The 12,795-nt window shown below is 50.0% G+C and overlaps 1 protein-coding gene across 1 annotated transcript; it reads left to right on the forward strand.

Annotated features, from left to right (window-relative positions):
• Positions 1-4,957: 4,957 nt before the first annotated feature.
• CGCS363_v015039 (uncharacterized protein) lies at positions 4,958-5,488 on the forward strand (the record flags this gene model as incomplete). The annotated part of the gene is made up of 1 exon (XM_036646888.1): positions 4,958-5,488. One exon carries the CDS (start codon positions 4,958-4,960, stop codon positions 5,486-5,488), a length of 531 nt encoding a protein of 176 aa, XP_036487899.1.
• Positions 5,489-12,795: the final 7,307 nt, after the last annotated feature.

A 12,795-nucleotide genomic window follows, 5' to 3' on the forward strand; every position in this document is an offset into this window, starting at 1 on the left:
CACGCACCAGCCTTCTCTGCTGTTCTCCACGCCACCCCTCCTGAAGAGGTTAGCATAGTAGGTAGACAGATATGCCGCTTTGAGCTAGTTGATCCTACCTTGGGCTATTAAATACAACACATGTAGAACTATCTCTTCACCTTCTGTACCTTACGTAGATAACAAACACAGACCATACTTACTCATACTGTACTTTCCCACTCGTTAGACAGGGTTAGATGCCCAGGGCCCTACCCCATGACCACCCTCTCTGTAGAACTGACAGGACCTTCCTAATGTTAATGGCAGTAACCATCCCAGGATAAAACAAGCACACTGCTCTGGTGTGGTTAATTGCGTGGGCTGTTATTACTATATGTATTATTCAGTATCAGTCCTGCTCTCTAAGGAGGTATAACAACAGCCTCTGCACCTACACCCGAAGTATTGAGATATCCTAAAGACATACTTAACATAATATACTATATCACTACTTAATATCTGTATCTTGACATATAAGGTAGCATGCACAAAATCTGATTGTCGCTAAGCTACCTATATTTTGCGCGCAGGAACGGCAAGACTGCAGCCCTTCGGCTTCCGCCAGATGCTCGCCGTCACCAATGTCCCTGTGTTCATACTCCACGTGTTCCAAGAGACTGTCTCGAAAGACGAAAGCGAGACAGATGCTGCACGGCGCAATAGAGGCCGGAACATCTTCGTCTTGGGGCCGGCGCCATGTCGCGGTTTCCTTGGATGGGAAGAAAGTCTGTGGGAACGATTCGAAGTCCTTGAGCGGCCTGGCGCCCTCTGGTGGGCTTGTGACATAGTTATAGGCGTCAATAACATGCCGCGACTGCGGCCAGCGTGCCAGCGGGATCCCGAGACGAGGTCTCTTGTCCGGGTGGCACACAAGTATTGCGGTATTTCGGGCGCCCAGCAGTCGTTTCACTTCATATTCGCCGTATGGGATGCCTAGAGCATCAAAAGGGCTGAACAGCATCGCCCCTACCCGTTTGTTTGTTTGCCTGTTGTACGATAGCCATATTTAATGTTGGACCATACGCTCTAACCTCGCGAAACCTCATATGTCAGAGCTTGCCAGACTTACCGTTACTTTGCTCAAGTACCTTATGTTAGATAAGGTTAAGCCTTACCCCTAAGCACTTCTCTCTCTCCAACCCCCCCCCCCCCTGCCCACCTAGGTGTTTATATGTAGGTAGTAGGTGATTGCAGTAAACACTAACATGGAGCTGACGTGGAGCGGTGTTGCGGTTGGGTGCCCGTGAAACAGGAGCTGCAGTGTTTGTCAAGTGGAGACCTATTCATGAAAACTGGGAATGATAGGTTCTTTAAATAGGTACTTATGGACTGAAGTACTGATGCGCCCTTGAGATTGGGCATGCACGGGCCACAGCAATTCGTGAGGAATACTGTGGCCCGTGCTCTCCCTTTAAAGTGGAGTACACTCTTTCTTACCTACCTTCTAAGTTTTCTTCTCCGCAGTTTGCCGCCTAGAGGCGCACCTTGTTGACTGCCGTCTGACTCTCACGGGGAAATATTCGAGGGCCAGGATGGCCTGGGTCACAGAGAAACCTCTATAGCCACCTATGGGGGTATATGAAGAGAGCGCGAATCGCCAGGGGGCAGGCATCTCCCTCTTCACGCTGCCACAACCTATTACTCCTTCGACATCAAGATGTTATCACCATACTACGTCGACACCATCCATCGCCGCCTCGAAAGTAGCGATAGCCTCCTCACAATCATCCTCCGCCGATATAGCTGTCATGATCCATCATCTCTTCTTAAAATATTCAACAAGTTCGAAGATATCGCCAAAGTATTCGAAGATAACGAGATAACCAACAACTAATATCGCGAAGTAAACCAGTTAAACCATCCAAAGCAAGAGAGCCTGTTCTTCACAAAATAAAAGTGGAGTACATGGGACCTCTACTCACTTCCGTCCCAGGCGTCTGTCCCCATCCCAGGGTTCTGGGAATAACTGCCTAAGCTGATCCCAACCGTAGCTGCCACCTCAACAGAAACGAAAGCATCTGCGCCAGACGTATGTACGTACTATCGTGGCACTCGGCCATCGCTATAATGATGGCTAAATTGCTAACAAGGTTGACGGCCTTGCCTGCGTTACTCGCTTGGAGATGGCTTCATGAGGTCTCCAGCCACGGAAAAGCTTATCCTGGCCCCATACCGAAGGCGCTGCTGGCGCCAAGACTCAATGCTATTCCCCGTCAGGGAAACCGCCCGGGCCAACAGGCACCGTCCCGGCCGATCCGTCGGGCCTCATGCCGCAGGACTTTGCCCGACGCACGCCCCAAGAAGACAGGATCATCAGTGCCTACATCTTAGCTGTTGACATTATCCCCCAAATTTCAAAAGAAACCCTGTACCTCAGTGTTGATGCTAATAGGTATCGACGCTAACTGTTTCGGAATGCTGAAGCGATCTTATGATATAGAATATCAGCTGCCCTAGTCTTATGCCCATATATTCCCACTTCGGATGACGATATTGAATCACTTATAATTTTCCGATCCTCACCTGGGTTGTGTTCCTCAGAGCTACTACAGAGATCCACTTGTCGCCCGCTATGAAACTCGCGGGATTCTCGGGTTTAATTTAGGGGGGGGGAGGGAGGTTAGTAGTATCATGTGCGTATGTTAATCCCTTAATTTATTTTATTCCGACTTACTGAGGGGATTCTATACACCTTTCCTCGGATACCATGGGTATCTTAGCTAATACCCACAGGGTTAACAGCCACACGCAAAAGCCACGGGGTTCCTAAACTACTAATTCTGTCGAATTTCACACTATTCCATTAACTGCTGCCAGTGGACGGACCACCATACGTATACATAGTGCGGGGATCTGGCCAGTCGCATAAGACCATTTCTTTCTAATAGACATGCGTTGGGCCCCATGGACACCCAATAAAGCGGGCGCAGGCAGTAAAGCTGAGCTGTCAGCGGGTTAGGCGATTAGGGTCATGGTTACACTGTTAGGGTTAAAGGATGTGGTCTTTCCCCGATTATCCCGATGGGCTACCAACCGACGCGTGCAAATATAGGAAAGCTGAACCGGCAGCGGGTGAAGCCGGTAGGGTCATACGCAGGCCGTTACAGTCATGTGATCTGATCCTTCCGTCAGCATTCCCGCAGGTGTCTAGCATGGATTATGCTCTGCAACTGTACCGCTCACAACGCAAACATTACAAACGCTACTATATTTACAAGTAACCACTAGTAGTATACACGCTCCAGGTCTTGCGGCTTATGCTTAAAAAGACTACATATTTTATATGTTATAACTAGAGTGCTAGTAATATAAGGTATATTAAGTCAGCTTCACAGCCTGTCCAACCGTAGAGCACGTAGCAGATAAGGTCCTAAGTAGTTATGTAAACTGGCGCACACCTTATAAGGCACTGTTCCAAAACGTTTGTACACCTAGATGTGTTATTGTTATCTACGTTATCCTATTCCTCTTCCCAGACGAGGAATGCGCACTACTGCTCACGCTAGTAACTCCCCGCTACTACGTGAGTTTCAGTAGCTTATAGCACCCTTACCCACACTACCTTAGACACAACAATAGGAAAACGGAAAAAAGAAAAGAAGAAAAAAAACAAAAAAAAAGAAAAAAGGGAAAAAAGAGTAATGATGTGCTAAAGGTAAGAAGGAGCAAAAGAAACTATAAACATCAACGCCTGCTCTGTATTTCTCTTAATTAGATATAAGGGTCATATCAGCCAGCACTCCACCACATCATAAAACCACACAACTCCTGAAATAGCGAATTACGCAATGCGCTAACTCGAAAAGTCGGATAAGACAACGTCTACTATGAACAACTAGCAAACTTGCTGATGCCTGCCGCCCGAACGGTTGAGCGCAGGCATCGCCTACGCCCAGCGGAGTTGAAGATTCGCTAGCGAGAGTGTTGACAAAAATAGAGAGCATAACGGGCGGCAATGGAAGCATCCATATAGAAGGTTCAATAAAGAATGGGTTTGAATTGCCTGTGCAGCTCAAGGTAGTGTACCTAGCTAGGTACACTGTATTCTGCCTAAGGTATGTGGCGCCTGCTGGACTGGGCACTGACTGAGGTGCTTTTACTGCTTTTCCCCCTACTGTGAAAACCCCTACTGGGTGGGCTCGAAACTTCCTCAACATCCGTACTACGCCCAATTTAAAGCCTTCGTCGCGCGTTCGATCAAAGCCTTCGTCGCACGCCTGATTGAAGTGCTGTGTACGCTGTGGTTGAAGTTATCGCTGGGCGGGTAAAGGGTGACCCGGCCACTAGGATCCATGGATGCCTGTGTTCGGTCCCAGGTCAACAGGCCCCACGCAGGCAGAACACCTACCTTATTAACCAGGCTGCCTGCACAGGCAGCTTTAACCTAACCATCAATGAAAAGGCGGGACCCGACGGTCCTAGCGAGGTGCCTACCTCAGTTCAGTATCCAAGGTACTTGCCTGCAAGTATCTGGGCGTACCTTATGTGAGCGAAATAGATCAGACTCCTTAGCAGGCATGCTCCTGCCGTCCCATCTAAGGTGGTGCCTTCCTTCCCAGCATCTCCTCTTATCGCACCCGCCACTCCTTCCCCCTTCACCTACATTCTCACCTTCCACCTTCCCGCCTATGCCTTGCGAACGTCTAGCGCTATCTCAAACCCTTACAATATCTGGGTTATTTAAAGGGTGCTTCTCCCCTCCCAAACGTTCTCTACTACCTCTTCCCCTCCACACCTCACAACGGCGAGCAACCAAGTACCCAACCATCACATCCATACAAACCTATCAATACCATAGCCACCTTGGTAGACAACACCTAACCTTCCCCATCCCATCCTCAGGCAGGTAACCAAAGTAAGTGCAGCAGCCTAAGGTACCCCTAACCCCCAAGCACCTTCTAGCGTACTAACCTTCACACCACAGCCCTCGCGCGCCATGCATCCGGTTTTGCAGGTAGCCGAGACATGGGCCAACGAGTCCAAAAAGCAGGCCAAGGGGCCATACACGCCATGCTTCGCCGCAGTGCCCAAACAGGGTATTATGCACATCTTCCGCGAGACCGGCGGCTTTACCAACGTCCCTGGCGGCGTCATCATCAAGGTCCCCAGTGGTCGGTTCTATAGCGACGGGACGTTCACCATCGACGACAGCCACCTCTTCACGTGCTCTGCCGGCGAGTTCGAGGCCTCGCTTGACGAGAACGACCCTAATGTACGTATGGTAACGCACCCACGCACTCTGCCCCACGCTAATAGAGTCGCAGACCGGTATGATTCTCATCATTCAGGAATCTATGTCTTAAGTCGCCTTAAGCCACACGGAAGGATATCGTCAGAGGGGGGGGCGATCTTTGGAGGTCTATGCCTTTCAGTGATCACCTATGCCGACTTCCGTGTCGTGCCAACAGGCTCTTTTAGACAGCTAGGTGGGACAAGGCGAAGATGCAGGCGGGATGCCGCCTTCTAGGCAGTTAACTAGACAGGATAGGCAGCAGGCGAGCAGAAGCATAGCATGGTTACAGACGCCGATCCTAATGAGAACCAGTCACCAAGCCCTACGTAGACGAGCACTATTTCTTTTGACTTCATTAGTTCTATGCTCATAAGATACTTTCTACGCCATGTCTCAAGCAGACTTACGCAAGGGTCGTCTTACCTGCAAGCATCCACGTCGCAGCCCCCTTCCCTATAGGAAATCTCTGATATCCCCCGCCTCTATAGAGTAATTCACCACTGTAGTTCACTTAGGGGGGGGAGGCCCACCTTTGCCTCCCCGTGGATGAAGACAGCCCCACTCGGCCTTTGCAAGCAATTCATTACGACGTCTCTTATAGGACGGCAGCCTGAGGGCGCCGTCCGTACCTTCGACCGCCGCTGCATTCGTATAGTGATAAATGCCGAGGAAGCCAAGCGCTAGCCAGCATTGCGACGCTGTTCAACAGACCAAGACAAGGCCTAAAGGAAGGACCAGCCTGGGGGAGGCGGGGTGGGCAGTGCCTAGAAGCCGAAAGAATATACGTAGAGTCCCACCTGCTTCCCTTCCCCCTAAAAAAGTCAGAGATATGTTGATCATGGGGGGGATTGTATTGCAGGCCTACTTAGGTAGTACCTTCTTCACACCACTCAATCTAATATTTTCCTCACTATCACATAAGTAAACGCCACCATCCCCTCCTCCGCCTTTCCCTGAGAACCTAGCACGCGCAACCCTCTGCTTCCAACAGTGGAGAACTCCCTACGCCTAACCTCGTCACCTAAATTCATATCTTTCTCTCCATCCCTCCATCTCTCTATCCCTCCATATCTCCCCTCTTCCGTCCCTCTCTCTCTCTCTCCTCTCCAGTAACCTCTTAGGTAACCTCTCCCTACCTATAGGCTTCCCACGTTATAAAAAGGCTCTGCACTCACAGTACGGTCGATCACCCTTTCACATTCCCACCTTCCACTACAGGGTCTTGAAGTCCCACTGACCAACCAATAGATCCTTCCACTGCGCCAGCGTCGACTCCTCACCCCTCACTCTCTTGCTCGCTATCACACGCCCTCCCCTCGCAAGCTCTCCGAGTAGCGCCTTCCTCTTATCATCACATCCCACTTTCACCTTTAGCCGGTTTCGCCACAGAAAGCACGCCTGCCCTCTGCTTACCTCACAGGGAGACCTGCCTCCTAGGTTTCGCTTCAACCCACTATACAACCACTTCTTCTCTAAGGTAAGGTGGACAGCAACCAGCAGCACTTGACCACGTCAATATATCGCTTCTCACCTCTTCGCCGCCTTCACGCCCGCAAAAGCAGTCCAACCACTACAATGCCGTCTGCTATCAGGAACCAAGCCGAAGCTGGCTCCACCCAACAGCATCCCATGCCCCCCGTCCTCGCCATCTCGCTGGACACTATCCGCGCGCCGGGACTGCCGCTGAAGAACCCGTAGGCAAGCGTCAAGCAAAAGCTTGACAGTTCCCGCCTCTTGCGCCTACTCATCCACGCCTGTAAGGCGCCGAGAGCGGACGTCAACCATGCCCTAATCCCCTGTGAGGCCCTAGTACTGGTGGTCTACGAGAAAGAGACCGACCTCGATTCCATCCTTAAGTCTTCCAACTTCCTCGCCGTGTTTGAGACCCACTCCCTCTGCTCATCCCTCTTCGGAGACTGTCGACCATGCATGACACCCACACTGCAGGCTCAAGACAGAAAATACGAAGCATAGCAATAGGGAAGCTATGCTTGGAATGGGAGAGCCGCCCCGCGTATGTCAAATCTCCCTCCCGTCCTTTTCGCAACATATATGATATATCTAATATACCACTAACGTAATACAGTAATACTTTAGGCTTATCCACGTTCTCAAAGCTCACTACCATGAGTGTCCCCCCCCCCCGACTTCAAGCGAGCGGTCGTGGAGCTTCCGTTACTACAGCTCCCGAAACGCCCGGTTTCAATTTAGCGATGTACCTATGCAGCACGCGAGCTGCGGCCGGCAAGAACGAGCGAACGGCGGCCGGGGATCTAGTAGGAAGGGTACCTAGAGCATCGAGACTTCTCCAGCGGAAGAAGTCGGGGAGACGGCACTGCGCGGATCCGACGACGACGACGACGACGATGAGGGTGGGTGGTCTGATCCGCCTGACAAGGTGCCCGTGGGAAACGCTCTAACCAGGGCCGCCTGTGGCTTAGTAGACAGTGGATGGGTGCACGTGTGACGGAGGCTGTGCTGCTGTGCATACCCTTTTAGGGAAACTTTGGTTCAGTAAGGTAGGCTACATCGTCTACTAACACTGCAGCTTACTACTCTACAACACAGGGGCCCGCCCCTTCCATTCTGCAATTTTCCAGTATTAAACGCGAGCGACTATAAGTACCTGCCCACACGCTTTAGTGAAGGCCCCCAAAAGACTTCAATAATTACTACATAACACGCCGGGGATTATTTCACATCCATCCTTCCCCATTATTAGATATATAGCCCTGGGGACTTAAGTTATACACTCTATTTGCAGCAACTAGCCTGTATTGTTAGATAACTTCTATACCCCTCCTCTCTAATACTACTTAGTGATAGAGCATTAATAATAACCTAAGCTTCACCATGACACTAATCGAAACCATGAAATGGAACATAGTCCTAGAGCAGATGTCTTTCCAAAGCATAAGGAGTAACACAACCCATCTTTCACTCGATATACTCAGCGCACCTGATACGGGACTGCCCATATGAAGCCTACGCGGACTTTAAAGCCTTTTGTTATCAGTCCAGACTCTGAGCGCTTTTCGGGCGTTTAGGCACTACACGTGGCCGTTTTATTTCCTCCCTCGCGTAGACCGACTATATGCCCTCATCGCTAGCCACTACCTGGCCAGAGCGTAGCAGATATGCTTGTCTTATTAGCAATTAGTCTCTGTGGAGGTATGTACTAAGACTTAGGCATGTTAGACCTGACCAGGAAATTGGGCGCCCGGAAAGTCCTAGAGTTACACACGTAGATATCCTATACTCTTTCAACGACCTTCATGACAAGCCCGCTGGATTCACCCACCTCGCCCAACGTATGTAGTTGCTATATCCATGGCAACTAATTGTACGGACTAAAGCCGCAGTCTGTAGACGTATTGAACCCCGCTTCTAAGATCCAGGGCTCATCGATCTCACCTGAGCTCTTGATGCCTCTGAGGCAGTATCTAGGAGGTGGCCGGACCTTCCCCCAGGCCGCCCTGACCGGGGCCGGAGCCGAGGAGCCCCCAGCCAGACCTAGGAGGCGTCTCTCCTTCTGTAAGTATCATTAGCGTAGTAGTCGGCGAAGGGATAGAAGCTGGGCATTAAGAAGCATCGCAACGTCTATATACCTCAGACTGAAGGGGCTATAGGCGATAGGCTAGTGTATCTTTCTTCGGGCGTATATATGTAGATCGACATCTTCTCACAGCATAATTGAGGACGCCATTAGAAGAAAGAAGCGCAAGGAATTAGCAACTTATAAGCCCCCCATCATGCCTGCTTTGCGGCTACATAAATCAACGATAACCGCAACTGCCTTTGCTCGGATGTGGTCTGTCGTCCCCGCAGATATCCACTGAAGAAGCAATAAAGCTATGCTAGCAGCGGGTTAGCATGTTAGGGTCATGGTTAGGCCGTTAGGGTTATGGTTAGGCCGTTCGGGTTATGTGGTATGATCTTCTTGTTTTCCCTCCTAGCAGGCCTCTAATGATTTGCGCACAGTCCTCCAGCGTCCCAAACGCCACACGAGCAGCTCCAACCCGATATTGCGTATTTTTGATGCTGACTTATGTCTTTTGTTTCGTATTGCGCGGTTCGTCCTCAGCAGGCAAGGCTCCCTCCCTATCGATGGGGTTGGTCTTCTTTAACCCAGCCATACGCCGAGGCATAGGCCACAGTTCTTGCTTTCTTGCTTACATAGAATATATAGATACGTTAGCACGTGGGAGGTCTTTTATAACTCTTAGCTGTCATTCCTGAAGAAGCGTCGCCTCAAGATATTCTCTCCTAGGGTTACCCTCCCAATTATAGCGTTAACAGTGGGCTACGATTATTATATATTACCTCCTTACCTGTTCTTTCCTCTAACCAGCCTGCTTCTGCGCAACCATCCTCACATATTCATATACGCTCGACAAATCGTACTGCCAACTACGTTTAATCGATTAGTATTCGGTCGTAGAATGGCGTAGGGCTATACCTTCCACAGCAGGTACTACGGCGAAGTAATATGTTAACCAAACGTCCGTTTTCAGCAGCTCGCCCATTCCTTTTCATCTTAGAGAACCACACATAACATGCCATATATATTCAGTCTTGAAGTCTAGGATAAGATAAACTGTAACGCCTCTCGCCCTGCTATATAGATAAGCCTCCCCTATAATTAGCCGTTCGTTTATCAACCATCACCTTAAGTCTACACGACAACCTGATTGATGTTACTTAGGTGGTCTCCCTAACACATGGATATTCCGAATTCGCCCCTCGATCTTATAGCTATAACCGATACCGGTCCCTAACCTCACCTTCGGCAACACAGATACCGCTCAGCTTGAAAATGTACCTCCTTCCTAGACTAGCCCCATTGTTCTTCCCGTACCAACTCATATTGATCCCTGAGCTAATTTTTCGGGTATCAAGTAATAGCACCTACACATCTCAGGCCCTTGAATCTACTACTATATTCTAGTAAGCGTTATTAGGCATGTTTCAATATGTGGTAAAGCCACGTCACTGCGGAACGCGAGAAGACCCCGCCGCTGACGCAACAAGGATACCAACCTAAGGCACTACTAAGGCGCCTATAAGACTCTGCAGGCCGCAATATATAACTGTAATGCCACCTACCAAACCAGCCGCATCCACGCACGCACATCTGTCACTCCTCCGCTTCAATATCAGCTACCACTCCCACTCGGTACCTACAATATACTCATGGACGCTTCAGTATCACACCTGAAAGTCCCGCTCGCCATCGCGTGGTCGACATATAGTAGTCGAAATCGGAAAGGGAGGCCGTCAAGCCCAATTCTCATCTCATCTTCCCTAAGTAACGCCCCCCTAGAGCCTCAACCTCTAGAAAATCACAAAGCATACCGCCCTCCAGTACAACATTCCCGGGCACTGAAGCGCGCTGGTTGCTCATCCTCGCCAAACACTCCACCGTCTGCTCAGCCCACAAAACGCAGGCGTCGATCTGATACTCCTGATACACCTGCTAAGAACACACGCGAGAGGAGCTTTCTTGTTCCAAGCCGCCCCTTACCGCTATCCAACGCTATCAACGCTATCCGAGCCCCAAGACCTCCACACACTGATAGAGGCGCATTACTACCCACCAGAAGCCCTCTCGTCACCGCCTATCAATCCCCTCATACATGCACCTATACAACCCGTATCTTCCTAGGACGCGGTACATCTGCAGCGGACTCTGGATGCCCCGATTCCATGTCTACACCGCCCCTACATCCGATAGCTACAGAGCGTCCCAAACCAACTTCCTGCGATAACGCATCCACTGCCCCTCCAGCGTCACGTCGAGGTCTGGAACGACCCGTCCCCGCGGTCAGCAGCTTCCATCACCACGACCAGAAGTCTCGGGCTCGCGTCACTAGTCCCACCACCGACCTCGACCGCCCTGTATGTCCGTCAGCAGTACGGGCGAACTTCCCAGAGGAGTCACTCACGTGTCTCCGTGCTTCAGGCATCTGGCAGATGGGGCAATCTTCGCATGCCGCCGTCGCCAGCAACCTTTCGCAGCCCCTCGCAACCTGCAACTCAAGCCCGTACCAAAGCCAACGGACATCAAATTTCTTCAAACATGCAACCGGCGCACCTAAGCAACCGCCGACCGCAACCCGCCAACTAGATCCTGTCCAGGCCCCACGCCGTCAATCCCCATCCACCTCTTCACCGCCCCTAAGCAGTCCCTTGTCCAGCATCTGTTCCCCAACCACGGACTTCAACAAGCGATCTGGCTTGGCACTTCTTTCATCCCCCTCACATCGCTCCCCATCCAACTCTCAAATCGACAGCTCCCACCTCTATACGTAAAGGCTCGCCGTCGTATCATAACCATAGCTAGCGCACCATCTCACGCCTCGGGCGCTATATCTAAGATCCTCACAGCCTTACCACTCTTAGTCACAGACTTATTCAACTAATGGTAGATCTGCTCCGCGATCGCTTTCCCTATCAGCTACCTACCTCAGTCACGTAAGACCAGCAAGGGAAAGGAATTCCAAAAAGAAAAAGAAAAAAAAGAGAAAACAAAAAAAAAGAAAAAAAAGAAAAAGAAAAAAGGGCTTGGAGCTATAAATTACATCCATGGATGGCTTTTACCATGTTATGAGCACCTGCACTCATGTATAGAAATAAGCTTGTCTCACGTATATACTCTATTGAATCTAGTATAAGCCGCACATTTCCTCTGCCTAAACCTAAACAGAACGCCCTTTTTTTTTATTATTATTATTAGATAGTTAGATTTGCTTTCCTTCGGAAGACGTCAGCAGTCATTTTTATATACATATATGTGTAAAGTAAAGCGCCTCTACCTGTCTGATTCGACGCCCACGCCTATTATGCTACGTGCAAGCCGGTCCGGCGTCTCTAACACCCTCGTTCATATATTAGCTTATGAACTGGTTTCGCGACCCACAGCCCGTACCTCAGCCCCTCATACATCCCACTTTCGGAATACAAGTCCGCCTATGGCGTCATTATCCTTTCCGTTTATTAACCACCTAAACTCTCTCCGCAGGTTGTATTCCGCCCTAGCACAGTGATCAATCTTCTTATTGAATGAGCTGAGGCGATCAGAATACCTATTTCCTCCCCAGCACTTCCTGAAATGTCCTTCGTCATACCCCAAAACTATCCTATTTCAGCTCCTACATTTTCCCCTTTATAGGGTACTAGGTATTACTATCTATATATGTCTATTACACCAATCATTAATAGTCTCTGTCCTATACCCTGGCCACACTTAACTTAACCTGAAATCCCCTCCCCCTGTAACGCCAGGTCAACATGATACATCTCCTCCCACACCCTATTATATCTAGCCCCTGTAAGCTTCGCAGCAACCTCCTTCTGTTACGTCTCGCCGTCGCCCTTAGCAGCCGTAGCTACCGCCGCGCTCTTATTTCACAAGGTTACACATCTCAGGTTACCGATCTAGGTATCCTATCATTATCCCTAATGTGCCTACCTATCTCATGTAGATAGTTCTATTATATCTGTCTAACATCTCCCCCCACCCCCACCCCCCGCAGATATCC

Source organism: Colletotrichum siamense, assembly GCF_013390195.1.
Source record: "Colletotrichum siamense strain Cg363 chromosome Unknown KSG_Cg363_contig11, whole genome shotgun sequence".
Taxonomy (NCBI): Eukaryota; Fungi; Ascomycota; class Sordariomycetes; order Glomerellales; family Glomerellaceae; genus Colletotrichum; species Colletotrichum siamense.